The 27270-nt window shown below is 45.0% G+C and overlaps 1 protein-coding gene across 1 annotated transcript in view; it reads left to right on the forward strand.

The window, feature by feature from the left end:
• Nucleotides 1-2917: 2917 nt before the first annotated feature.
• Nucleotides 2918-27270, forward strand: part of RSPO3 (R-spondin 3) — an 87283-nt gene continuing 62930 nt past the window's right edge. The window contains exon 1 of the mRNA XM_006139432.5: nucleotides 2918-3878. Coding sequence (XP_006139494.1) covers nucleotides 3782-3878 — 97 coding nt within the window. The 5' untranslated portion in view covers nucleotides 2918-3781. The remainder of the gene's footprint in view (nucleotides 3879-27270) is intronic.

A 27270-nucleotide genomic window follows, 5' to 3' on the forward strand; every position in this document is an offset into this window, starting at 1 on the left:
AAGCATGCCAATACTGCCTAAAATCCAGAAGTAAGTCTAAACTGCAAAAGTGTTTTATAACAACCGAAACATCTGAAGTAAATGTAATATTTGCAATTGGAAAAACCATGATGCTATTCCTCTTTTGATTAAAAGATTTATTTTCAGTAACAAAAAAAACAACAAAAAACAAACAAACCCCCTCCCCCCCAAAACCTACAACTCACTGCTGATGTTAGAATCTACTGCTTCTGGTTTTAATGGTAGATTAATAACACAGCAAGCATAGAAATCTTTCACTTTCCTAAAGCAATATGGACCCTCAGTCATTTTTTTAAAGAAATTCAAATATCTCTTCCCCCCCCCCCCCCCCAACCCCCCAGGAACTGCCTTGGTTGGTTTCCGTACCAAAGAAATATTACATCCCACTGAGCCTCTCACTGCTGTGAATTCTTCGGACCCCAGTAAGAGCAGCTTTTTTATTTGATTCGCCTCAGTGCCTCCAGCCCCAGCGTCTCTGACTCCTGGGGGCACTCTGTGCTGCTGTGTAGATCAGTGGGCCCAGGCGCTGCCTGTTGGATTTGTGGTGGTATCCGCATGATTTTTGCCATGGATGGCTCATCATGATGAGTGACAGGAGGGTAGAGTCTTGCCCTCTGGAACAAACTCCTGCCACCTCTGCCTGCCTGCCTGCTCTCCCAGCCAGAGAGAGCTTCTGGTTTGAGCACAGACCTGGTGCAATGGGTAAAATTAGTCTGGCAGAGGAGCTGGTTTGGAGCGGTCACCGGGCTGTACACTTTGCCCACCTGCCTGTCTCCTGGACTCTGGGCGCTCTTTGCAAATCCCATTTCAAGTTAAGACCCAGTTTTTCTCGCTGGTCAGTGACTAGGAGCCTCTTTCCAGGGCGGAGACTCAAATCTTGCTCCCCGCGACTCCCATTTCACCCCTGACCCCTCGCGCTCCCCCAAACGAACCGCTGAACCTCCCTTCGTGTTGGCCCTAAATTCGTGATGCGATTGTCTCTGCTTGCGTTTGTCTGCCGGGTGCCATCCTGGGATGCTCTTGAGTGACGCGTACAGTATCGGGGGACTAACGGAGCCGGATAAATATGCTGGTGAAATCTGTGTAGTGGGGCCGAGGAGGGAACTGGCTGGAGGCAGACAAGCGCTGGAGAAGGAAGCTCTGAAGTACGTTGTGAGAGGAGAGCGGGAGCGCACTGCACTCCTGTTTATTTAATGTTTTCCTTATGTTTCCTCCAGGCTCGTTTATTTTTGACATGCTTTCTCTGCCCGGTGGCGCTAGCGCTTCTGGAGCGGGGCTGTAAAATGTGCTGCAGGTTGGCTCGACCGCGTTATTCCCCGAGAGCTGCCCAGCCCTGCTTACTTGTCTGGCTCCTCCTGAAATTGATTCGCACACGAAAGCTTGTTTCACGCAACCAAAAAGCGCAGGGCCCCTTCTTCGTGTGAGCCTCTGTACCCCCGCGGCCGTCCACTGCCTTGCTCTTTTTTATTTTATGTCTCTGTGGCAATCTCACCCCATCCGGCTCAAGTATCCTGGATTAGAAAGGCTTTCCCTGGAGTCCTTTTCAAAGGGAGCCTCCCACAGATCTTGAAATCCCCCACGTTTTATGGTACAGATATTTTACAACTCCGGGAGAGGAGGCAAAGGCAGACGGAGAAAAGCAGTTAAAAGTGGGACTTTATTCAGAGCCCTGATTTAATCAAGTTGTTGTTACTGGTTCTCCTTTTCCGAGACCGACAGGGAGATAAAATGCAAAGCGAGCAAGGGAGTGGTATGTTGCAGATTTTCAAAGCATCAGCCCTCAGAGAGGACAAAAAATTCCCTGCAGTAAAAAATAGGAATTATCCTGCTAAAGAGACGTGTAATCTGGGGCCTTTTAGCCATCTAGTAATGATCCCAACCTATCTGATTGAAAGGCAAACGGGATGCAAACAGGCATGGTTAGAGGGGAATGATCGTATGTCTGCAAACGGAGAGTAACATGTTCTCCCATTGACTAAAGTTGCATCAAACCATACCTGTTCCATGGCTTCTGGTTTCTTTCTCAAGCTAGCAGTCCCAGCGCCTTAGCGCTGTGGTTCACGCTTTGAATGCCATGTGATACCAATCAGCTAACAGGCGATTTTTGACTCTGAAGGTCTGTGGCAAGGGACTCTTCTTCTTTTCCTAAGGGTGATTCTCTCGGACTTCGAAACCTCAAAACCATCATTTAAAAAAAAAAAAAAAAGCCAGGGAGACTGGTGGCACTTAGACTGACGAATTTCTTAGAGTTAATCTTTAAAATGTTCTTGTTTTTGTTGAAACAAACTAGATCTCTTGAAATGAATAAGAAAGGCTGTTAAAGGGGTCACAACACAAACAACTGTATCCACACCCTCTCTCTCTCACTAGTTACCTTTCCTAACCCTAAAGACCTCTTCGTATCGAAGAGGGGAGAATTGCATGTGTGAGTCAAGTCCCTTCCTTAAAGGGTCTTCAGGGGGGGGGGGGAATCTAATCCAACGTAAACTGGATCGGATGGGAAGAGGAAGAGAATCACGATCACAATAGCTTGAAGTACAGTTCTCGGCTGCTTCGGTCCTGCTGCTTGGATGCTTTGTCACTAGGGTCGGTAGCCTCCTGAAACTGACAAAGCAAGACGCTCCGTCTAGATGGGAACGTGGCATCTCTAGTGCCCTTCCCTCGCCCCCAGGTATCTTCCTTTTGGGGCATCTTCGGAGGCTCGCTCGGGGGAAGGAGGCAACACACAATGGCATTTCTAACCAGAGGGTGCTGGGCACAAGCCTCCCCCCCCCCACACACACACCTCCACCCCTCACTCCTCCCCCAGCTCCCGCTGGCGCATCCCTCCCTCTCTCCCTAATCTCAGACAGAGCAGCCAGGCGGCGATTGGAGGCTCCGCGCTAGGACTGCCCCGCGGCCTATTGGAGCCCGCTTTGCACACTCCATGTGGGCTTGAAAAATCCCACCGGGGGGGGGGCGGGGTGAGGGGGGAGAGAGGGAGGCAGAGAGATCGCAGCCAGCCCACCAGTGCTGCCAGGAAGGAGGCTGCAAGCAGCGCGAATTCCCCTCCCGGTGCAGCGCAACCCAGAGACGCTGAAACCACTCAGGCTCCCTAGATCCTCCAAACCCAGGGAGCGCTGGGCAGCCCTCGCACCCCCCAGCCTGCTGCCGCTTGTTCTCCTGTGCGCTCGCCTTGCCCTGGACGATGCTTCGGGTGCAGACTCCGCGGGGAGAGCCCTAGGGGGACCCTTGCCTCCATCCGGCGAGATCGGAGAGGTTTATTCTCTCCCCACCCTACACACGCCCGAAAGTTGCTGGGTGCCCTGGGTCACTTCTGCTGCCCAGAACGTCGGCAGACTCCTGCATGAAGCGTGGGCGGCTCAGTGGCAGCCAGGAGAAACCGGGGGGCCGTACCTCCCCGGCGCAGGGAGGCTGTAGCCGAGGTGCTGAATGTGAGCGAAGCGAGCCTTCGCTGTAACGGAGTAGGAGTCGGTCCCCCCTCCCTTATCCCCCTTCAACGCCGCCCTCCCCCGAACCCTGCAACATGTTGCCTGCCATCTCCACGGCATGGACCCTCGCTGCTGCTTCAGGGCGCCTTCCCCTTGGTGACTCCCCTCTGAAATTGGCAGAAGACCGTTGTTCGGGCCATTTGGAAGTGCAATAGAGACGGGAGGACCTTGGATCTCGGGGGGAGAGCTCAGTGCAGGTATCGCTACTACGGTGTTACTCCCCACCCCTCCCCAAACACGAAGAAAAGGCGAACTCTCCCGGGGTTACTATGCAATTGCGACTGGTTTCTTGGTTCTTTATCACTTTGAACTTGATGGAATACATCCGGACCCAGCAAGCATCCCGGGTACGGCGACAGGGAAGAAGTAAGTGCGCGGAGATTTATACCTGCTAACTCTTAGTCTATCCTCTGCTATTCAGGTAGCCACCGGTGTCCCCACCCCTCGCTGTCCTGGCGAAAGAGAGAGTCAGGAACAGGAGTTAAACGCTGCGGAGACTTTTCTGTAGTTCTCAATAATCATTGCGATTTATAAGGCAGGAAAGGGGGGGTGCTGTAAGGTTGGGGGGGTCTTCTTTATAACGGGAAAACACCCCCCCCTCCCCCCGAGGAGCCTCCCTTACAACAGGTGACTCGGATTAGCCCAGAGTTAACGGCAGTTAACTTTCTGGAGCGATCGCCTTACCCCACCCCGGGCATCACTCAGGGATGAGGAAAAAAGGCATTTTTTTCTCCTCGGGTCTGGACTAACCAGGCTGCCTTTAGCATCTTTAGCATCACCCGCCCAGCGGGAGGGCGCTGATGCTGGGCTGCGGAGACGCGCCGGGGATTTGGGTCTCGGGCTTGTACGTAGGCACCTGGAGTTTGTACCTGACGGGCGTGAGGATAAGGCTGGGTCGCACCACTGAGAGGCCCCCGGCTGTAGCGTTAAACGCGCGATTGCGAAGCCCTTTGGCATTAAGAAGGTTGATTTCTGCTTTTTCCGAGCCCGCACCAAATCCAGCCTGAGGCGCACCTGAAGGGATTGGGGGGAGGAGAGGGGGAATTGGGAAAAGCCCCGGGAGAAACGCCGCTGAAGAGAGTAGGTGCGTACCGCGCTGGCACAGGATGGGCTGCAGTGCTGTGAGCCAGCAGCCGGGTTTCCAGCGTCGCGTTGTTTCCCAGTGTCCGGGTTTAAGCTGCGCTCTGCCTTTGGCGTGGCCAGAAAGGAGCAGGGTTCTCCGAGCTCAGCATCCAGACACGCGGCAGGAACCCCCCACAACCAGCACACTCCTTAGAAAACAGCTGTTTTTTGGGGGGAGGGGCTGTCCACATTTTGGGCGGTGGGTGGGGAAGATGCCCGTAGTTTTTTAGCTGTCTACCCCATAAAGGGGCTGAGATCTGATGCAGAACCGGTGGGAGCCTTTCGATTGACTGCGCAGAGCTTTGGATCAGGTGCCTGGTTAGCTCAGAGTCATCTCCCCTGAGATGGGGAAGGAGGGTGTCCCTGAAGAGAGCCAACTGGGCTAGAAAGGACCATCCTTCTCGATCGCTTCTGCCCCGGCATCCCCCTGTAGAGCCAGCCCAGCTCTCTTCGGCCCTGCCTAGCCACGGCGTGAGAGACGGGTTGTTTATTTCTGCCTCTTCTGACAGCTGATATGGGGAGGTGGGGGAAGTGTCCGAGCACAACGGCCGCCTATATTTGATCGAACCGCACCTGGGGTGGTTTCCTCGCTTTTACTCAACTTTCCCTTCTCCGCCTTGGCACGGCGGCTCCCTAAAACCTTTGATTCACCGAGAGTGTCGGGCTGGCGCCTGCCCAGTCCCCAAGCCGAGGGAGCAGAGCGAGCTAAGGAAAACAGTCCGGGTACCCGAGGTGTGCTCCTTGGCCAGTGCCGGGTCCGGGATCTGATAGCGCCCCACCCACTCCTGGATCTCCTAGCGGGCACCCTCCCAATAGGAGAGGCTGCCTGCCCTCCACAATCCCCAGACCGAAGCAGCCTCCCTCTGCCCCTCAAGCCAAGAGGGTGGAAGGAGAGCTCGGTCCAGGCGGGAGGAAGGGGGGCAGAGAATACACGGCTGGAGCTGCCCCGCCTGGGCCAGACCTTGGCTCTACCCCCCAGCAAGCTCTCATGGAAATCAGGACTAGCTCAGGGAAACCCTCGGGATCTGGCCTATCCTCAGCCTATCTGTGTCTACCCGAGCGCTGGCTCGGTGCGTTCCTGCCTCCTGTGTGGGTCACCCGCCTTGTGGCAGTGGGTGGGAGGCTGCGTGCATCGAGCTCCCTGAGCTACAGACGCTACCTGAGCCCATCGCCTGGCCTGGCAGGGGTGGGGCGGGCTCTGCTGATGAGCTTGGGGACCGCAGGCACCCGCTACACCTGTCTCCTTGCGTGAGAAATGCGGGGGGAGGAGAGTCCTGGGGGCGTCCCATAGAGGATCAGGCTCCTAGTTTTTTTGGGGGAAATGGGGAGGTTGAAGGGGGAGCAGCACCCATGGGCCGGGCTTTGCCTTTCTGTCTCTCTGCACCTTGCCTGCGTCTCCAGGCGCTTGCGCGGAGCTCAATGCCGTGGGAGGTGCGACCCCTTGTGTCCTCTGCGGAGACAGATCCTCTGCAGGTGTAGGCGTGAGCCTGGGAGCACGGAGCGTGGGGCCAGATCTCGGCTAGCGAACCGCAGGTTGCTGGCTCGAGGGCTCCGGCGCAGGGAGGCGGTAGCACCCACCGGCCAGATTGGTTCAAAGGCCCGATCCTGCTCCCATCGAAGGGTTGCCACTGATGAAAATGGGGGCGGGATGGATCCCTAAACGCTGGTCTTTAGAAAGCATAAAGGTGAGTGAAGCCATCAGGTGACTGGGAACAGCTGTTTAGATCCCATTCTGGAGAGTCATTTCTTACCCTTTGGATAAACTAATCAGGGACGCAGAGCCAGCATTTTCACACGTGAAAATTAACCTACTACATCTCTGCTTAGGCACCTGACTAGAAGAGGGCTTCTTTATAAAGCCCCTGAAGTGCCAATGGGATTTGAGGGTGCTCACTTTGGTTGAAAATTGGGCCATTGTCACTAGGTGCCCATTACAGATTTAGCAGCCTAACTTTAGGTAGGCATGTTTGAAAACGTTGTTTCTGGGGTTTAACTGACTGAACAGCACAAATGATTTTGTTTTAAAGCATTGGATTCATGTCTGTAATTTCTCATAGGTCTAAAATGCCATTGTTAAACTTGAGACATGCCAGAGAGCCCTTTAATATAGCATAACAAGACTCAATTACTGGAAGTTGCAGCTAAAAACATTCATACCAGAAAAAAGACATACATTTTTGATAGTGAAGGTAATAATCATTGAAAGAGGTTACCTCAGGGATTCTTATCCCCTTGATGTCTGGGCATCTCTCTGAAAGTTATGGTCTAGTGCCACAACCAGTTGTTGTTGGGTATAATAAAAGCACTACTGGGTGAATTTATTCTGTACATGTTATGCAGGACATCTCACAGGATGATCAGAATAGTCTCTTCTAGCCGTAAGCCCTACGGTTTGACACTAGGGAATCTTTGAACTTGAAAGTTTTCAAGTGTGGACAGGGAAAACACCTATAAAATGAAGTTAGTCAATCCACGTAAGATTTGCTCTCTACCAGCAAAGGCAACCTAGATTAATGAGTGGGCTTCATGAATGGCCCTCCTTCAGCACAGCGAGATGCAAGGTTCTCAGAATCAAGACAATCTCCTGGGATAGGATAGTTTTGCTCATTGCTCTTGCATATCTAAACTTTGTGGGGCACACCGATTGAACCATAGCAGTGCTTCAACTGGATGCAGAAGGACTGCACAGCTCTCACAGTCAATGTTGTGTGCAATCAGCACACCCCTCACTTCACGGATCGTTGTTTTACATGCATGTCATTTTAGTAATATCAGTTTAAAAAATAAAAAACCCTACACGCCCAGAAATCAGTGGAATCTGGCAATTCCACACCTGGGCAGTGTTAAACTCACAGGCCGCACATAGAACCTTGATGGGCTGCAGGTGGCCCACCACTGTTCGAAACATTGTCATCTGCTTTGCACTTCAGAGGAGCCTAATCTTTAAACCTGTTATTAGGAAAGCCCTTTCAAAATTCATTTTTTTAAAATAAAGGACAAAATACAGAATACTTACAAACTATCAATCTGTATGCATGTATTTTCTCCTTTATTAAATATCCAGACCACTTTATTAATTATATTTTAGATGTGCCCCTTTTAAAAACAGATTTCTGGGTAATTCAGAATATGTTGGGCTGGCGTCTCAGTGACATAAACTGGTGTAGTATCACTGATGGCAACCCAGCTATGCCGCTTTAGAAACAGCAAGAAGTTATGGCCGGGAAACTTGAACTTATTTTATTTAGTAGTACAAAGTTCTGTAAAGTATATTTACCAACACCAAAGCTTGAACCTGCATTCCTGGCCCAAGTATAACAGCCACTGAAATTAATAGAAAGCATTCAGGGTATTTCATGATCAAGTTAAATGCCCAGACCTGCATTTAAGAGGCCAGACCCCCATTGAAGTTAACAACAGAGTGTGGACAAGGGTCTGAGTCTTGATTCAGACATACAAGATACAATGGATAACAGTTCAAACAGAAGGTACAGTTAGTAAAATAATCTGTTGTTTTTATTCTGATAAGAACACTAATGATTAACAAATTAAGTTGTTTTTTCAGGCTCTGCAAGTGAGATTAACTAACTTGCTCAGAGTGTAGATAATAAAATAACATAATAAACAGAAGTTGAACAAAAAAGAACAGGATTAGGCAAAGTGGGTTATAAATTCAGTGATTGTTCCATAGACCCTACACATGGGACCAGGGATATTTGTTCTATGTATAAACCAAAGCTAATGATATTGTGAAGCACAACTGCCATGCAGGCATGGATTAGTGAGACATCCTTTCTGCTTCCTTTTTTTATTCACTGGTGTGATTGCATGTTCACAACAGCTAGTGATAATGTAGAACTGTAGACCTACTTCAGCCCACCATAGTAACCATTGTTAATTGAAGCATCAGTCCTGTAAACACTTATGCAAACACTTAACTTTAAGTACATGAGTAGTCCCACTGAAATTAATAGTGCTGCTTAAAGTAAATAAAACATATGCATTAAGGGTTGGCAGAAGCAGAGCATGGCAGCAGCTCTACACCAATAAGAAAACGGTGACACAGAAAAGAAGGACCATTTAAAACACTCCAGCATTTTGTTGCGTATCTGCATTATTAATACCCTCAGTAGCGGACACCATACATGAGAAAGTAAAATGTACATTTTCTGTTTTTGACAAGCAAAGCTACAGTTTCTGCAAAGAACAATGAAATTTAAAAATGCATCATTGTACATTGGAAGATTAATTTATTTGAATAGATATTTCCGTCCATCAAATATTGAAATACGTATGTTGTTAAAAATTCCAAATATATTGAGATTGTCAAAAATTTGACAGAACCTTCACAACTGTAATATGCCACAGGTTCACTATGACATACGTATTGTCATCATAGATGCTACATGCTTATTAAAGAAAGAAAATAAAGGTTGTTACATCAATGTTTTTAAACAGCCGTTTGAAAGTAAACTGCCAGCAGACAAGCTGAATCCATCCTTGGATGGGATTACTGTATGTTATCCATTGTGCATTTTATTTTAAAGTATATTTTGTGTGCTCACCTGATGATGTTTTCTCCCTGTTGATTGTACGATTGTATTGGCAGAGTAATAATTTGCTGATGACAAGTCCATCTTTTTTTTTCCTTGTGAAAGTATATTCCACATATTTGGGAGTCAGATCCAGTTGAGGCAGACAACAAAATTCCCATTGTGTTCATTAGAAGCAAAAGCCAGTCCTCTGTGAAGGAACCATAGTCATGTTTCATCATACTTCCATAAATCACAGCCATCTTCAGCAATAGCCACATTTAAAATAATATAATGGATTTATTTCTTCCCCAATATTATAAGCAGGATTTCTTAGGCCTAGTTAATTTCTTGCTAAGCATATAATGTCATGCGTAACTACATTTAAAATGATGTAATTTTAAATGTAGTTACGCATGACATTATATGCAATCATAGTGTCAACATTTCCATACCTGATGTAGTTATAAATTAGGTTTTTTAAGGTGCTGAGGTAATCACTTGCCATAGATTACAATTAAACTAAAACATATTCTTGATGTTCCTAACACAAGATTGTGTAACGAGATTTTTTAAAAGCCTTTTATCTTGCATCTCAAATGTATTAAATATCTTTTTACAATAGTTTTAGAGTATGAACGCCATGGAAAAAATCACATTGACTTCAGTGTAGCAAGACTAAGACATTAGTCTTCAGTACCTCAAGGGAGGATTTTGAGTTTAGGATAAATCCTGTGTTTAGGTATTTGCAGTTTCCCAAGCCTTATGCAGGAGTTATCCATGTAGGGGACCATGAGGCTCTGTCATTTTTGTTTCTATGCTTTGTAGTACGTCTGGTAAGGTAAACCTGCTTATGAATAAAAAATAAAGATTTTACCACTTTACCTCTTTAGCCAATTGTACCAATTCATCCATTGTCATTCCACTGATATCAATTGATTTAATTCAGGGATGAGTTTGTCCCTTTAAAACTGTTATTAGTGTGCCAGATCCTGAAGGGCTTAGTCAATTTGCATTGACTAACTTCTTACTCTGGCAAAATTCTAACTGAAGTGGAAGTTTTGCCCAATAAAATGAGAGTAAAGACATCAAGATCTGGCTTATTCATTATCTATTGTTTAGTATGTTTGGACCCTTTTTTCTCTGAAAAATACAAACATACTTCTCATTTCACAATAGCCATTCACCAACATTATTGGGGTGTCCGCATTTTAGTTTTTAACGTATTAGGACCAATGGCTACAGGAAATCTCATCTAGTAATATCCAGAGTTCTCATAAGAACTTTTTCCCCCTAAACAAAATGTCAGTAACTGGCTTTATCTTGGCCTCAAAATAAAATATAAAAATGCAATAGCCTGGTTACATATATCAAATAACTAATAAAAATGTTTCTCGTTTGTAATTTTGGCATCAGAGCAAGGCAGCATCATTTTGCCATCTTTGTACCCAAATTATTCATAACAAAATGCTCTTATCAGATAACAGGAGGCAGCTGAAACCATACACAGCTATATTAAAGTCTGTCTGCCTGCTGTTACCACAGGGAATGCCTCAGAAACAAATTATTCTGAAGAAATTCCACCATGTAAAACACAGCCCAGTTTTCCAAGAAATGCTAAAGTAATGCTTTGTAGATAATTTCAAGAGTTGGACTTCTGGCAAGGGGAAAATATTTCATACCAGGCATTGAAAATAATTAATTATTAGACACTTTGAGGAACTAGAATATCCCAGCAGGATTTATTTAAGATTGCTTTAACAACATTTTTGTAACAAATAGTAATTAGAGATATACATAGTGCTATTGTTTTTTTTTTTTTAAAAAAAAAAAAGAGAAACGTCATTGTATGCTATGACAAACTGGTTAACATATATTTTTAGTTGGTGTGTTTCATGTGTGTGATTAAAAATAAAACACATTGAATGAAGGAGCCACATCATTTAAACCCCTCAGTCATGCAGAATAATATCAGTACTAAAGAGACTGAGAACGAAGCACCAATGAGGCTAATCAGAATTTTTCTGTTGACTTTGATTGACTGAACCCCTCCTGGTCTCCATAGTAGCATTATGTTCTGTTGGTATTTTACAGACTCATTGAACAAAATAATAGTATATATTTATATTAAAAAAATGAAAGTAAAACCCTGAACAATGTGTCTATACTAAGTAGCATTCACAGAGAGCTATAAAAGCCACCTTTCTACCACCCAGCCTCACCCTATAGTTTGTCACCATTACTCATTGCCATGATTTATATTTAGACTTGAAATATCTTTTAGACAGGAGCCATGGCGTTTGTCATATTTCATGCGTGCATTGCAGATTTTTGGACGTTAAAATAAAATAGCTCATAGGTTTGGTCTAGGAAAGTGACCGGTGAATCTCTTTGGTCTATAAATTGGGCTGGAAATCTCATGAATACAGATTCATGTGATTTCCATAGCTTCTTAGCATATGACAGGTTAGAAACACCTAGTGAACAGATCTCTCTAGGGAGTGTATACTAGTGACTTATGAAAGCTGTAGTAATTTTCCACTGAGGCAGCTACAGAGGACAAGAATTGCTGGGTGACTGTGTGACAAACACAAGGTAGGATCTTTGAGAATAGTCATATAGGTAGAAAATATTTTTAATGACAGTCTTCTAAGCCAACCCTGCAAAATCAGGGCCTGTTTTAAGTGTCTAGCTGTCCCTGGATAAAAAGACAAATTGGAGATGTAGGAGTAACCATCTGGTATTAGAATACTTGTAGTATATCTCTTGACGGTCACATACTAATATTAACACAAAACAAAACAGCTAAAACACGACATATTAATATGTTCATAAAGTTTATGTGTGTTACCGGCACACACAGGCATCCCACCACAACTGAAGCGAGTTTACTTTAACAGCAACATTTTTGATTCATACTAGTTCAGCCAGACAGAGGGAGGAAAGTCAGCCCATTTCTGCACAGTGTGCCTCCCACACACGCACTCGACTGCATTATTGCATTGCTTGTTCACTGAGGTTACAAAGATCAGTTCTGGCAAGCAGTTCCTAAACTTTTTCTGGGTTATTGAAGAAAGGAGGTATACTTATTTATTTGTGTATTATATTGCTGAATAGAGCATTATTCTACATACTCAATATAGAACTAAATGAGGCCAGAGGATATTCATTTAACCTGAGAGTTGGAGGGAAATATTTCTATCTGCATTTGCTAAATGGTGACATCACTAGATCAGCATGATGATTGAAATAAATATTACTATGATAATAGCACCTAGAGGCCATAACTGAGATTGTCCTCCTTTGTGCTAAGTGCTGCACATGCACAAATTAAGAGTTAGTCCTACCTGGAAGAATTTACAATCTAAATTCTAAGCAACACTCACAAAGGATGGGAAGGGAAACAAAGGCTTTTTCTGGAAACAACTGTTTACAATTTGAAATGATTTGTCTTTGCCATTAGTTGGGCCAGTTTTGTGTTCATGTTCCAGGAACGTTCTCACAAACTAGCTTTGCTGTTATTGCCATTCGTGAAAAATGAATTTTAAGCTCAGATGCTGCAGTATAATAAGAAGTGAATATAGAATTCGATGATGTTAAATTTGTAATTCATGCTGTGCCACTGCCAAATATATGAGAGACCTGGGGCCCTAGTTAGATACGTTACATAAGTCACCCATTTAGGGAACTAAAACAGTATCACTGTGGGGTGGGTAAGTAACCAGTATGATGCACTGTTTAAATATTTGCAGCAAACCATTCATGAAGAATTTGTAGGCCAGAGACGATTTGCTGAAGAACGTGACAAACATTAAGCAAATTGCTACCTATTCCTCAACAATTCAAGAACAGAAAACAGGATAAACTGCCCATTCTGAATCATACATCAACTTCAATCATACATTCAATACACTATATAATGCTGCTCTCTCTGTAAGAGTGACATGCTTCTTTCAATCATATTATTCACTCAGGAATAGGGTACAATACTGCTCAGTGCTGAGTCATCTCATTTCCCAGTGAAATAAATGGAATTTGAGAGCATTTGGCCCCTCATCGAATTGGCCTCCATGTTATACTTCCACTTCAGTTTATCATAAAGAAGTGTTCCTGTACATTTGTTTGTAAGTATTGGATATCTCCAAAAAAGATACATTGTAACATAACAGAAAGGATGGTCTAGGATCTCAACCAATAATGAAATAGAGACTCAAATTCAATTTGAGTATATCACAGTTGTGTGATTGCTTAAAGGGTCAGATTGTGTCTGATCTCTTCACAGATGCAAAAGGAAGGAATGAGATCTCGGTGATTCTCCCTTCTTTTATCTCTGCCCTAGACAGGGATTGGGCACACAGATGAGCACAAAGGTGGCTAGAGCTTTAGATTTGCATAAGGGAAATGATAGTTCTGTGTCAACATTGTTGGCTGGCCCTAGTGGGAGGCATATGCCACACCCTGTCAAAATGTGATGCAAAGACAACACACCTCTTCCTGAAGCACAGTTCTTGCCTTGGTTCCCAGTGGAACAGGGCCACTCACACCAGCCTCAACATAAGCCACAACAGAATATTAAATAGAGTATTAATTCAGGAGATCAGTCTGATAGTCCATACTCTTCCATTATGTGCTTCATTTATGTCAAAGAGGCAGCTAATGAAATATAGAACCAGCACCAAAGACCACAGCAAATCATGAATGTCCACAGTCCATTTACAAGCCATCAGTAAGTTATTGTAAGGGAGGCTGCAAGCCTACCTCGATGAGCCTGCCATGCTAATCTTCTAGTTGTCTGAAGTTGCTTTCTAAGATGAACAATTTACTATTTCCTGCCTGTTTTAGCACCATTTCCTAGTATGTATTATGCTGTTTATCTGGGAGATACTGAGGTTGGCCTTTTCCATGGAGAAGAGGTTGGCCATAGAAATTGCAGAATTGCCATTGGGGAGGAGAGCTTATAAAGAATGAATTCTCTCAGCCCATACCCAATGACATCAAATTCTCTGAGTTACCTGTCACTTTCAACCCCTAGGATCACACAGTCGCACAATGGAATTTCTATGGTTGGAACAACTCCTCTGAAGGGCCAGTCAAAAGACCTCTTTTTAGTCAGGATCATATGTAAAAATAAAACAACCTTTATATTGGAACCTCTGCCCCACCAGTTATGGCGAGTCCTAGTGGGACTTCTACTTCCCCTCTGATTGCACCAAGTTGAGTCAGCACCAAAAGGTGCACATTTTGTGGTGCCCTGACTCATTCAGCATGCACTGGCTTTCACTGTGGAAAATATAGAGTCCATGGTAAAATGTTTGCCATGGTGCTGAAGATGTGCTCATTTTGAAAAGGAGGAAGATAATGTTACTACCTCCCATGCTTTGGATGATCAGAGGAGGGGGTTAATGTTGTTATGCTAAGGAAGCAGAGGCTGCATTTTCATCAGTGATATCTATATCTGTTGTGAATAGTAATTATGGCATGTGTGTATTGCTGAAGGAGAACAGGAGCCTTAAAATGTATGTGCTAGCATCCTAATTGCAAATCAGAAAGAGAACCCCATTTTTCATTAAATAATCTTCATTAATATGGCAAGATCATTCTGGACATGTACCCAGGCCTGCCAACAGTTGTGGGAGAATTGCCCCAGGGCCCAGCAATTCTAAAGGGCCTGGAGCCAAGGGTGCCATTAATTGGCCATTAATTGGAGCTTGGGGAGGGGGCAGTAGCCCCTCCTCTTGAGTTAGAACCCCTGGATTTCATACTCAAGGTCTTAAAGCTGCATGCCCTGGCTCCAGGGGCAGTTCTTAAATGCAACAGAGTTTGAGCTGCTTGCAGCTTTGCATTTGGTGCAGGGAGTTTGTTATAAAGAGGAAGACGGTGATTAAGAATAACAAAAGGCTGGACATTCAAAAAATTGAAGAATCGTTAGATCATCATGAAAACATTGCCAAATATGCCACTTAAAAGATAGGGGCGGGGGAAACAGTAGGAATGAGTGTTGTGCTGCTGGGATTTGCATTTTGATTACTGTGTTAAACTTTATAAATATTATTGAAAAAGGGGTGAACAGAGACTAACTCAAAGCTGACTGCAAAGAGCTAAAAAGAGATTTCACAAAACTGGGTGATTGGGCAACACAAGGGCAGATGAAATTCAGTGTTGGTAAGTGCAAAGTAATGCACATGGGAAAATATAATTCTAACTATACATACAAAATAGCTGTTACTACTCAAGAAAAAGATCATGGAATCATTGTGGATAGTTCCCTGAAAACATCTGTTCAATGTGCAGTGGCAATCTAAAAACTAAAACAGCTAACAGAATATTGGGAATAATTGGGAAAGGAAAAGACAATAAGACTAAATATCATATTGCCTCTACATAAAGTCATTGTATGCCCACATCTTGAATACTGTATGCAGATCTGGTCATCCCCATCTGAAAAAAAAGATATATTGTATTTGGAGGTACAGAAAGGGCAACAGAAATGATTAGGGGTAAGGAACAGCTTCCATATGAGAAGAGATTAACAAGACTGGGATATTTTTGAGCTTGGAAAAGAAATGACTCAAGTGTGGGGGATATGTTAGATGTCTAGAAAATCATGAATGGTGTAGAAAAATAGAATAAGGAAATGAAATTCATCCCTTCACTAGCATAACACAAGAAGCTGACCTAACTACATTTATAGCCAGCAGATTTAAAACAAAATAAATTATTTTTTTCAACAATCAACTCTGTGCCAGTAGATGGTGGAAAAGCCCAAACTGTAATAGGGTTCCAATAAGAACAAAATCAGTTTATGGAGTATAGGCCCATCAATGGCTACTTGTCAGAATGGCAGAATGTGCAGGTGTCCCTAGCTTCGTTTGCCAGAAGCTGGGAATGGGTGACAGGGGGTGGATCATGATGATTGCCTCTCCTGTTTATTCTTTCTGAAGCACCTGACATTGGCTGCTGTTGGAAAACACTGGGCTAGAAAGAATTTTGGTCTGACCTAGTGTAGTGAGTCAGCATGGCCTCCAACTGAACCCGTTGGTGGTTGGTGCCAGAGTCACCCAGCCCCAGCCACAGGAAACAGGAAGCCAGGGCTGGGAGTATAAGAAGGGCAGCTCCCAGCTCAGTTGACTCTCAGCCATTGAGCAAGGCAGAGGCTCTCCCCCAGCCCCAGCGTCGGAGGGCATTGCTACGCTGCTCTCCGGTGGACGACTGGGTTGGGCTACCTGGGCCATTACCAGGCCTTGAGCTGAGGCCTAGACCACGCCGGCTGCAGCTGGAACAGGACCCTGAGACACATCAACAGGTGCTGCCGCTGGTACCCACCCGCCAATCCGGACCCCCTGAGCGTCTGCAGGGCCCAGCCAAGTGGGCCGGACTGCCTGGACCAGTAGCAGACATGGACCCCAAACCCATGAACACGCTGCCACTGTCACCGACCTTACCCAATGCCAATGAGCGACCTCTAAGCCAGGTAGAGGAACTGGAAAGTAGGGGGAACTGGAAAGTGGCCCAGGGACACTCTAAGCCAGGTAGAGGAACTGGAAAGTAGGGGGAACTGGAAAGTGGCCCAGGGACAGCCGACCTTGGGACGGCTGAGGAGATGGAGGTTGGTTGAGCAGCGCGCTATGGGTGGGAGCCCTGCCTATCGAGTCGCATCTATACGGCCACTACTAGTGCCCTGGGCTGGGACGCTGTGGAGTAGGGAGGGCCCACGTCCCCCCCCGCCACTCCTTTCCTTGGGTGGCAGATTGCCTCTGTGGGGCAAACTCCCTGCGCTTGTCAGCTCTGCTAGTGAGGATTCCTGACCCTTGGTGCTGCCTGCAAACTGGCCTGCACCACTGAACTTTCCTCTTGTTTGACTTGTTGTTTATTGCTTTGCCCTGACCCAGGGCCGGGGCTCATGAACTGCTGTGCAGCCTACCAGACAACTATTTAACTGTTAGTTACCTCCCGGCCCTGAACCGGGGAGGGTCCCTAGACTCATTAATTGGCCGACCGTCAGGCTCTTAAGGCTCCTGACTGGGGAGTACCGGGAGTCAGTGTAGCCCCCACTGACTCGAACTACTACACCTTGTATGGCCATTCTGATATTCTTATATAGAGCTGACATGTATCTGCCCCCTTGCTGCAACTCCTAGTCCGCTTCTAGAGATGAGATGGAGTCCTGACAGGGTCTGTCTCTCTCCACAGTTAGTAACAAAGTAAGAATATACATTCAAATTTTAAGACTAACCAGTGTCCCTTAAATGACTTGCCACAAGATGTCAGAATATGTTAGTATTAGAGCTGGGAGGGTCTAATATTCATTTAATTTTCTTTCCTTTATATAGGAATTAGATACAGTGCTCATGTCAGCTAGCTGCTAAGTTGTCTGCCAGCAAAAGTAGAATTTTTCATTACCTTGGTAACCCCTGGATAGAGATGATGCATGTGTGGGGGAGGGTGGATGGGGTTGGTTCCCCCCCATCCCATTTGGGGCTTGGCTTACACTGAGCATGCTCAGTAACATTGCTGAAGCTTCTGTCCTCAGTCCAACCCCCTCCCCCGCATTTACTTTCACCCCCATCACAGCATGCACAGGTCACCCCCCCCAAAATCTGAAATGGTACCCCTACTTGGAGCTCCGAGCTGCTGTGACCACTACTGTGGCAGGAGCAGTGGCTGGAGCCCTGGGCCCTTTGCAATCACCACGGGAACACTCCACCAACTCTGAGGACCGTCGCACCACATCTGGTCATTCCGTTGCAGTTCATTGTGGGTTTGGTCCAACTCTAGTCAATGAGACTCTATTGACTATAGGAACTGGGTCAGGATGAATTACTTCACAAAAAGAGCCTGATGCTGTTCTCAGATACATTTGAGTACAGAAGCAAGGTGCTCCAATGAAATGCATGGAGCTATACCAGTATAAAAAAATCCTGCATGAGATAAGTGTCCCGTCCAAGTTTTCATACATGCACCCTCATAAATTAACAAGCATGATCATTGCTGGGAAGAAGTGGCAAAAAGAACAGCAATGCGTGCAATCTGCATTTCCTGTACAAAAGGTGCCAGCAATTAAAGGGAGGGAAGGTATCCAGAATTACCAGGCATTTGTAAATGAGACATCTGCAAGTTGTCATTAGAAAGGGTGGAAGCAACACTTGTGCTGCTTTCCACCTGCTTTAATTTCTCACCCTGCCCACACTGCATAGTGTTGATGACTATAGCAAGCTCTTACTCTCTCATACTTTGTCACCTTCCTGGTCCTAATTAACATACAGCCTTTCCCCTACCCCCTACTAATTTGCATGTGTTGAATTTGGTGTCTGTTTCAGAAAGAACTGGTGTTCCCAGAGTGAGAAAAGTCCTTTGGGATCTCCAACTAGCCAACTGTATAAAGTTGCCCATTTGTATGTTTGTAGAATGAGGCTGGCTATGGGTCACGGTGCAACCGGTAAACGTACCAGACAGGAGAAGTGGGTAGGCAGGGAAGGAGGGTGAAGTCAGCAATAATAACATCACACAGTTACACAGGCTAAAAGCTAATGTGTTCCTTTTAACTTTGTATATCATTTTAAAAATTCCCCATCAAGTCACCATGTTTCCTTAAATACCCATTATCTCCCTCCACCCAGAACGAGTGATCCTAAGTTCACTGCCAATTATTTTCTATTAACTAACACCATTGGTGCCCTTCCCTCTAAGGTATTGTCCCCTCATGCACCTCCACATCACTGTGCCCAGAGGTGTGCCCAAAAGGGACCACTGAGACAGAGATCACTGTCTCTGTTGCTGTCAGGTGCAGCAAGGTAGAAAGTCCATTGATTAACTATGGCGTACACAGAGCCGTGAACGTTGTCTCTGGGGAGTGCCCACTGCATAACCACTCCAAGCTCTCACACCTTCCCCAGCCAGTGCCATAGAACACCTGCAGGCCCAGACCTGCTGGGTCACCTTTTTTTCCATGCTTTGTGCACATCTCCATTATCATGATTCCAACCGAATAACATCCACCAAAGAAAAAAGCTGCCTCCCTTTCTTGGCCTATGGAGCATTAAAATATAAGAGCATGTGAATTTAGTGGAGAAATGTGTTAGGTTGAAGTCACTGAAATTAAAACCCTCTAATGCCCAGCAGGAAGTAAGTGCTGTATTCCATAGACTGGCTTGTGTTCCTCCACTTGGTAGATTGTACTGATATGGGGTAGTTGACACTCCACACCGCTTCAGTCCTTGGCCACTTGATGAGCAAGAGCAATTTTTCTCTGAGAAATTCTCAGAGCAATTTTTATAGTGTAGAGACATGTGCAAACAAATATCAGATGACAGCAATCTGAAGTCAAAACCAACCAGGGCTGGATTTAAATTGGTGATTTATTGGTAAAAGTCATCAGCTCCTATTACTTATTCACTGAGACATCTGGTTCTTTGGCTTCCAACCGTTATAGGGACTATTTTTGTTCCTGTTGACGTTAACAGGAGTTTTGTCACTGGCTACAGTGGGAGCTGGGGAAGCCTTTAGTTTTCCAACTTTCTGTCCATGTAGAGCTGATGTACATCCAGGTTTCCATGAGTGTCTGTGGTTCCTCTATTAAAATAGGCTAGACATTAACAATTGTCTGGACTCATACCTTCAGATATAAATACTGTAGTTCTGATTCTGCTCTCATTTACACCAGTCTTTATGGCGTCAGTGGAGTTATTCTTGATTTACATTAGAGAACAGAACTAAGTCCAATATTACTTATGCCTGGTCATTGCTGCAGAATCCTGTAAGCATTCATGTCACTCCAGCATATATATGGATATATGGGGGCTGTCTGGGTGCTTTTAAGTTATTCAGCTTTGATCTGATTTCAGAATTTTCAAATTCTAATATCGAAATAAGAAATAAAAAGAAGAAATAGGAGGGGGAGATGAAAAAGAAGGGAGCCAGCTGCCAGGTAAATTACCATTTTCACCAGTTCATGAGAATCTCTTATTTAATGCACTTTATTTGCTTCTTCCATAAATATATTTCCCATGATGTAAATGAATAGCCTGCAAGCACAGTAAAGTTAACATAGAAGAATAAATCTTAACTACCTAATGTCAGGTCAGAAATATAAATCTTATCTAATATGCCAGGTCAGAAAGGAAGAATACGTACAGCTGAAAATAGCAAATACTTTCCAGTACAGAGTACTAACCTTTTTTCCTCTAAAAAATGTGCTGCTACTAATAAGACGAGTTGAACAGTCTCCTTTTAGAACCTCCAAAAGAAAAATAAACACACAGAACAGAGTTAATTTATAAAATGCTCCAACGTTTATCTTGGCAGTACACTTTCAGGCAGCAAGATTTCTCTCTCACACATGCACACGCATGCACGCACACACATTCACATACACTTCTTATAATAAGGGCAAGTCCTACAAATGGTAGATATTAGAGCAGGGCTCTTCTCTGCTTTGAGTTAACAGGACAAATCCCAAGATCCTTATTTAAGCAAAACTCCCAGTTTGAAACTAATGAAAATTTTACCAGAGCAAGGCCCTGGTTCTGCAAATACTTTGGAGGGAGTGATCCAATATCCACGGTAGTCTTTGTATGGACTTCAGTAGGCTTTTGTGTAACTCACCGTAATCCCAATGACTCTGAGACTCTTCCTGGGAATAAAAACAACGAATAGTTCTGTAGCACCTTAAGCCTGGTCTACACTAGGACTTTTTTTTCGAAATAACCCCCCACCCCAAAGTTGAATTTATAAGTGGAACGTCCACAATACCAAGCCTGTTATTTCGAAATAATGAGCTGTGGAATTCAAAATCTGTACTCCTGCTTTTCATCAGGAGTAATGCTAATTCCAAAATAGTTGTTTCAAAATAATGGTAGTATGGATGCTCCAGTACCACTATTTCAAAATAACTACTGCCCAGTAATTCGAACTAATTACTTCCCAATACTTCCTGGGGCTCCTACGTCCGAGGTAGCACATCACATTAATGGACTAATTGCCTCGGACTAATTTCAAGGCTTCCCTGTGGTGTGGACATGCTACTTTGAATTTGTTAAATCTGGAGTTATTAAATAGAATTTAGTCATTTTGAAATAGTTTCCTAGTTTAGACATGGCCTTAGATTAGAAACTTTGCTATCAAAAATATATATATAGTATCATGAGCTTTCATGGGAAAAACCCACTTCCTCAAATGAGCAGAGTGGAGAAAGTAGGTTTTGCCCATGAAAGCTCATGATCCTATACATATATATTTGTTAGTCTCTAAAGCCCTAGTCTACACTAGGACTTTATTTTGAAATAACCCCCCTTTGGTTGAATTTATAAGTGTAGCTTCCACACCAGTAAGTCCATTATTTCGAAATAACAGGCCGCTTAATTTGAAATCTGTACTCTGGCTTTTCATCAGAAATAATGCTAATTTCAAAATAGTTATTTCAAAATAACGGTAGTGTAGATGCTCCGGTACTGCTATTTCAGAATAATTACCCCTCACAATAATTCGAACTAATTACTCCTCAATAGGGTTGCCAGATGGTTTCAACAAACATACCAGACACACTTGACATTACATCACAATCTACATTACATCTTATTTAGAAAATAATGGACATTTATATTTTCTCATTTATATTTTCTCAATTTGTTGAGAGAGCTCAAATACTGGACTATCCGGTTCAAAACAGACACGTGGCAACCCTACTCCTCAGTGCTTCCTGGGGCTGTAAGTCTGAGGTAGCACATCCACATTAATGGAGCCTGCCTCAGACCAATTTTAATGCTTCCCTTTAGTGAGGACACACTATTTCAAATTTGTTAACTTGGGAGGTAAGTCAAATTTAGTAATTTTGAAATAATTTCCCCGTGAAAACATGGCCTTAGGTGCTACAGGCCTTAGGTGCAACAACCACTCATTGTTTTTAAAGTTACAGACTAACACGGCTACCCTTCTGTGACTTGGGAATAAAGGGAAGCATGTGCATAACTGTGTGTGCGGGATGGAAGCCAAAGACCCAGAGGCCGAATCCTGAAAAGTAGTAACCACCTCGGGACAGTTCAGAGAAGTGGATAGTGAATTCAGGGCACTCAGCAACTTGCAGGGTTGGGCTCTAATGAAACACCCACAATTGTTTGGACTTTCTCCCTTCTCTTGCAGTAGCTGCCTTCTTTATATACAGTTTATTTACTCCACGGTCTGCAAAACAAACAATCACTTCCCTTGAGATTAGCAGTGAGAGAGGAGCTTTTACGGGGGTAAGATACAAAAGTGGTTCTCAAACACGGTACATGAATGACTCTTATTCTTGAAGTACCTTTTTGTTATGCAATCTCATCGTGTTGCAGAAGGCAGACCCTGAAACATTAAGATCAACATAAGAGTATAGCAACAAAGCTGTATTTTTCCCCTTCCTTCCCTCCTCCCCCCTGGGAAAATGCCAGTAATTTCCAGCACTCATTCTGACAACTGTTCTGCTGTAAATATTTAGAAGAATCCTTTCCATTAAAGATTAAACAAAGTGTAAGTAACTGTTCCTAAGTGATAGCTCTTATTAATGTTTGTAGCTGTAGGCACCGTACAAAATTATATGTGGTGTACTTCCCCACACTGCATAGAAAAAAGACAAGATAGAAGGCAGGAGCCAGAACGAAGTGTAATTTGAGCTTCACTGTGTTATCGTTATAAATAATCAGTGCAGAGACAGCATTCTGTAATGTGTGCACACAATGTTTGGAGATCTTCCTAGATAGTAACTGGCAGATCATGCTAAGGACGTACACCAACAAGTGAATTATAAAATGATATCTATCAAGCTGAAAATATACTCCTGTACAAAGGGCTCACAGTCCTTGGCTGGATTTTTTTTCTTTATATGGTCAGCATCTGTGAAAAATAAAGGGCCAAAAAAGTCTTTGCATGAACAAAAATACCGTATCTTAATGTCACACATTAAAACATCATAACATAATTACTCTGTAAGCAAAGCCTGAGCCTTAGGGGCATTAATCTGATGGAACTCACTACATGTATCATATTCCAGGCTTTCCTGTTTGAACAGTGTTTGAACAGTGTTTGAAGGGTTCAGGGCGTGCTCTGATATTATAGATGGTGAAGTGGTTAATGGCATAAGCGGCCTCAGGATGCAAGGGAGGCACAGTAGTAGCACCATTTACAGGGTTTTCACCACACTGGAGCCAATTCAGGTGGAGGGGAGAAAAAACTGATTTATGGTGTCTGATTTGGCATTTATGAAGGCCTGTGGACCCCCTGCACTGAGGAATTTAGTAGGTAAAGATATACAGAGCTCTGCGAAGATGGTGAACATCAAGCATGTTGTATTTCATTGTAGAGTTTAGTTTTTCCAACTAGTGAAAGGCTTTGATTCTGATTCTATGGTCTTTTACTCAGTGTCTTACCTCAGTTTGCCTGAGGAAAGACTATGTAAAAAAACAGAATAAAGGAAGACTGTAGGATTGGCCCCCCCAGCTTTACAGTATTGTACTCCTCAGTAGGTGGTTTTAATTTTCATTGGGAACTTCCCCTTTCTCAGTTCCTTCCATGGTCTGACACTGCCATTCATTAGCAGGTCATACTATACTTGGCTGTGCTTCAGTTAGAGGAGACGTGTATAGTAAAGGTTGAAGACAGTGGTGGTGTACAGTGTCTCAGAGCTCCCAAGGCTGGAGACCTTGAACCTTGCAAGTTCTAGGCTATCTGCCTTTCAAGGTCAGGAACGCAGGAATCATCTGTGTTAGGTATTCCTAATGCTTCTGTCATCGTAGTAGGTAGGTGTCAAAGAAGCAGGCTACTCTCTCTTCTAGTGGGACTCCTCCCTCTCTTAGGGAAATGTTCTGAATCATCCTCAGCAGGTAAAAATTTTAAAGGCGGCCTTCCAGAAAAAGTCTCTTGCCCTCCTCTCTGGCAGAAGGATGTCAGGAGCGTGTCAGGCAGTGAGGATGAAGAGGAACACTACAGTTACATCTATGCTGGGGTATTAAGTAAATGGAGCAAAATCCACCACCCACAACGGATCTGCAGCAAGTTACTTAAGCATGTGTTGGGCTTTAAACATGTGGGTAATCTTTCTGATTTCAGTGGAGCCATTCACAAGCTTTAAGTTAGGCATGTGCTGTAAGTACCTTGCTGAATCAGTACTGATGTCACAATTATGTAGCGTGCATGGGTTCCCAAACTGGGGGGCGTGTGAAGAAATTCCAGGGGGGGCACAAGGAGACCCAGGCCCCCCCTTTAAATATCCCCTGCTAAGTTTTGCTGCTATTTTTGTTTTTCCGCCACGGTCAGTTTCTTTTTTTTGTTTTTGCTCAAGTTTTGCTGTTATATGGGGGGAGGGGGAAGGTGAGGGTTTCTCAAAAATCAAAAAGGGAGCATGATGCCAAAAAGTTTGGGAACCACTGGGCTAAGGTGTTGCAGGGTGCAATAGGGGAATGCCTGGTGGGATCTGCTCCTGGTGGGACTTCTGCCCCAGCCATTCCTAGACTTTACGTGAAGAGGGAAGAGTTCTAGAATAACAGGGGTTGCTTTAGGGCCAGCTCCACTGAGAAATATCATAGGTTTATCATGCTTCCTGCTGCCTCTGCTCCTGTATTATCATACCCACTGGATTTCTGAGCCTAGTGGTAGGGGTAGGTATCAGGTAGGAAGGGAAGAGTTTTGAGCCTTTTAAGCCAGGTGGCCTGTATGTGGGTGGGTGGAGTATTTGGGTTCTATAAGTGTGACACAGGTAGGGTACAGAACCTAGGGAGTGGTTCTGAATGTGAAGACATTACGTGGGTAGAGGATGGGTTCTTAATCTGGAGAATAGATACAGGCAGTCCCCAAGTTACGCGGATCCGACTTATGTCGGACATAAGTCGGATCCGCAGTTACGAACGGGGCTTTTCTTGCCCCGGAGGACGGGAGCGGCGGGACTCCCAGATGCGCCGCAGTCCGCCGCCCCCGTCCTCCGGGGCGAGAAAAGCTGCTCCCCGTCTCCCTGGTCTCCAGGGAGACGGGGAGCAAAGCCTTGGAGCACGCCCGCAGCGGGACAGCCCGGGCGTGCTTGAGCTGTCCCCCTGCGGGCGTGCTCCACGGCTTTGCTCCCCGTCTCCCGACCAGCAGACCAGGGAGACGGGGAGCAAAGCCGTGGAGCCCGCCCACAGGGGGACAGCCCAAGTGTGCCTGGGCTGTCCCGCTGCGGACGGGCTCTGCGGGTTTGCTCCCCGTCTCCCTGGTCTGACCAGCAGACCAGGGAGATGGGGAGCAAAGCCTCGGAGCACACCAGCAGTGGGACAGCTGCGATGCGCCTGGACTGTCCCGCTGCCCGCGTGCTCTGCGGCTTTGCTCCACATCTCCCAGGTCAGCAAACCAGGGAGACAGAGCAAAGCCGTGGAGGACTTGGGCATCCCCACCCCCGTCTCCCCACTCTGGACCAACCCGGCAGCACCCCAGCTGCTCTGCCCCAGGCGTCTTGATTCAGCCGCTGCTGGTCAGTTTCAGCAGCAGCTGAATCAGGACGCCTTGGGCAGAGCAGCTGGGGTGCTGCTGGGTTGGTCCAGTAGCGCCGAGGAGCTGTGCTACTGGAGCAACCCAGCAGCACCCCAGCTGCTCTGCCCCAGGCGTCCCCAAGTCAGCCGCTGCTGAAACTGACCAGCGGCTGACTACAGGAAGCCCGAGGCAGAGTTGCTCTGCCCCAGGCTTCCTGGAATCAGCTGCTGATCAGTTTCAGCAGCAGCTGACTTGGGGATGCCTGGGTTTCTTAAGTTGAATCTGTATGTAAGTCAGAACTGGCGCCCAGATTCAGCCACGGTTGAAACTGATCAGTTTCAGCAGCGGCTGACGCCAGTTCCGACTTACATACAGATTCAACTTAAGAACAAACCTACAGTCCCTATCTTGTACGTAACCCGGGGACTGACTGTACATTGGTGGGAACTAGGTTGAAAAGTGCTGAGGGAAATTAGGATTGCATATAGCAAGTCAAAAAATAGCAACATTAAAAGTGTTGCTGGAATTTTTGGTCACAAATTTGAATTGCTGTATGCAGAAATAGTTTCCTGTCAGAACTAGTGACTCAGTGGCTGGAAGCAGAAGCTTGATAAATTCAGATGGCAAATAAGTTGTATGATTTTAACAATAAGGTTACGTCTACACTGTAGCCTTCTTCTGCAAAAGCTTTTGTAAATGAAGCGCAGAGTGGAATATTGCTGCACTTCATTTGCATAATTAATTAGCAGCTACTTTTGCGCAAGAGGCTTTTCTGCAAAACGGAGCTGTGTAGACGGCAAAGCCCGCCTCTTGCGCAAGAGCCGTTCTTCCTGAAAAAATGAGGAAGAATGGCTTTTGTGCAAGAGGGGGGTTTTGTGCAAAAAAGGAGCCATTTACACAGCTCCTTTTTGCGCAAAAGCCTCTTGCGCAAAAATGTCTGCTAATTAATTATGCAAATGAAGCATGGCAATATTCCACTCCACGCTTCATTTGCATAAGCTTTTGCGGAAGAAGGCTACAGTGTACATGTAGCCTAAATGCTAATCATTCATTGCAAAAACTTATCGGTGGTCCTGATGGCTTCTCTCTCAATGACTAGTTTTAAATCAGGATTGGACGTTTTTCTAAAAGATTCATTCTAGGAATATTTTGGGGCAAGTTCTGTGACCCAGGTAATCCAGGAGCTCAGAATAGACGATCACTAGGACGCGACAGTTAGGGCAATCTACTCGCCTGTGGCGAGTAGATTTTAGCCCAGCATGGCACCGCAGCACGATCAGCGCATGCTCAGCTCAGTCTGCACGTGCACAGCATGCCAAACTGCGCAGATGGCGAATGGGGCTCGCCGCCGCTTGTCAAGTCCTGATGATCGCAATGGTTCCTTCTGGCCTTGGAATCTATCTAAGGTGATCTTCCAGCAGCAAATTAAGCAAAGTCTACATCATTATGGAGAGATTTTTTTTATATATATTCTTTTTCATAGCATAATCAAATCAATGTATTATTTAAGGTTGAATTTGGTAACAGAAACATCCTTAGTGTTACTGGTAGTTTTATACATATACTCTTAATAATTTGCAGATATGTAGGATTTTGTCTTTAAAAAAAAAATACAAATACCAATTAATGATTTCTCCAGTTAT

The sequence above is a fragment of the Pelodiscus sinensis genome, chromosome 3, assembly GCF_052426305.1.
Source record: "Pelodiscus sinensis isolate ZL-2025 chromosome 3, ASM5242630v1, whole genome shotgun sequence".
Classification (NCBI taxonomy): Eukaryota; Metazoa; Chordata; order Testudines; family Trionychidae; genus Pelodiscus; species Pelodiscus sinensis.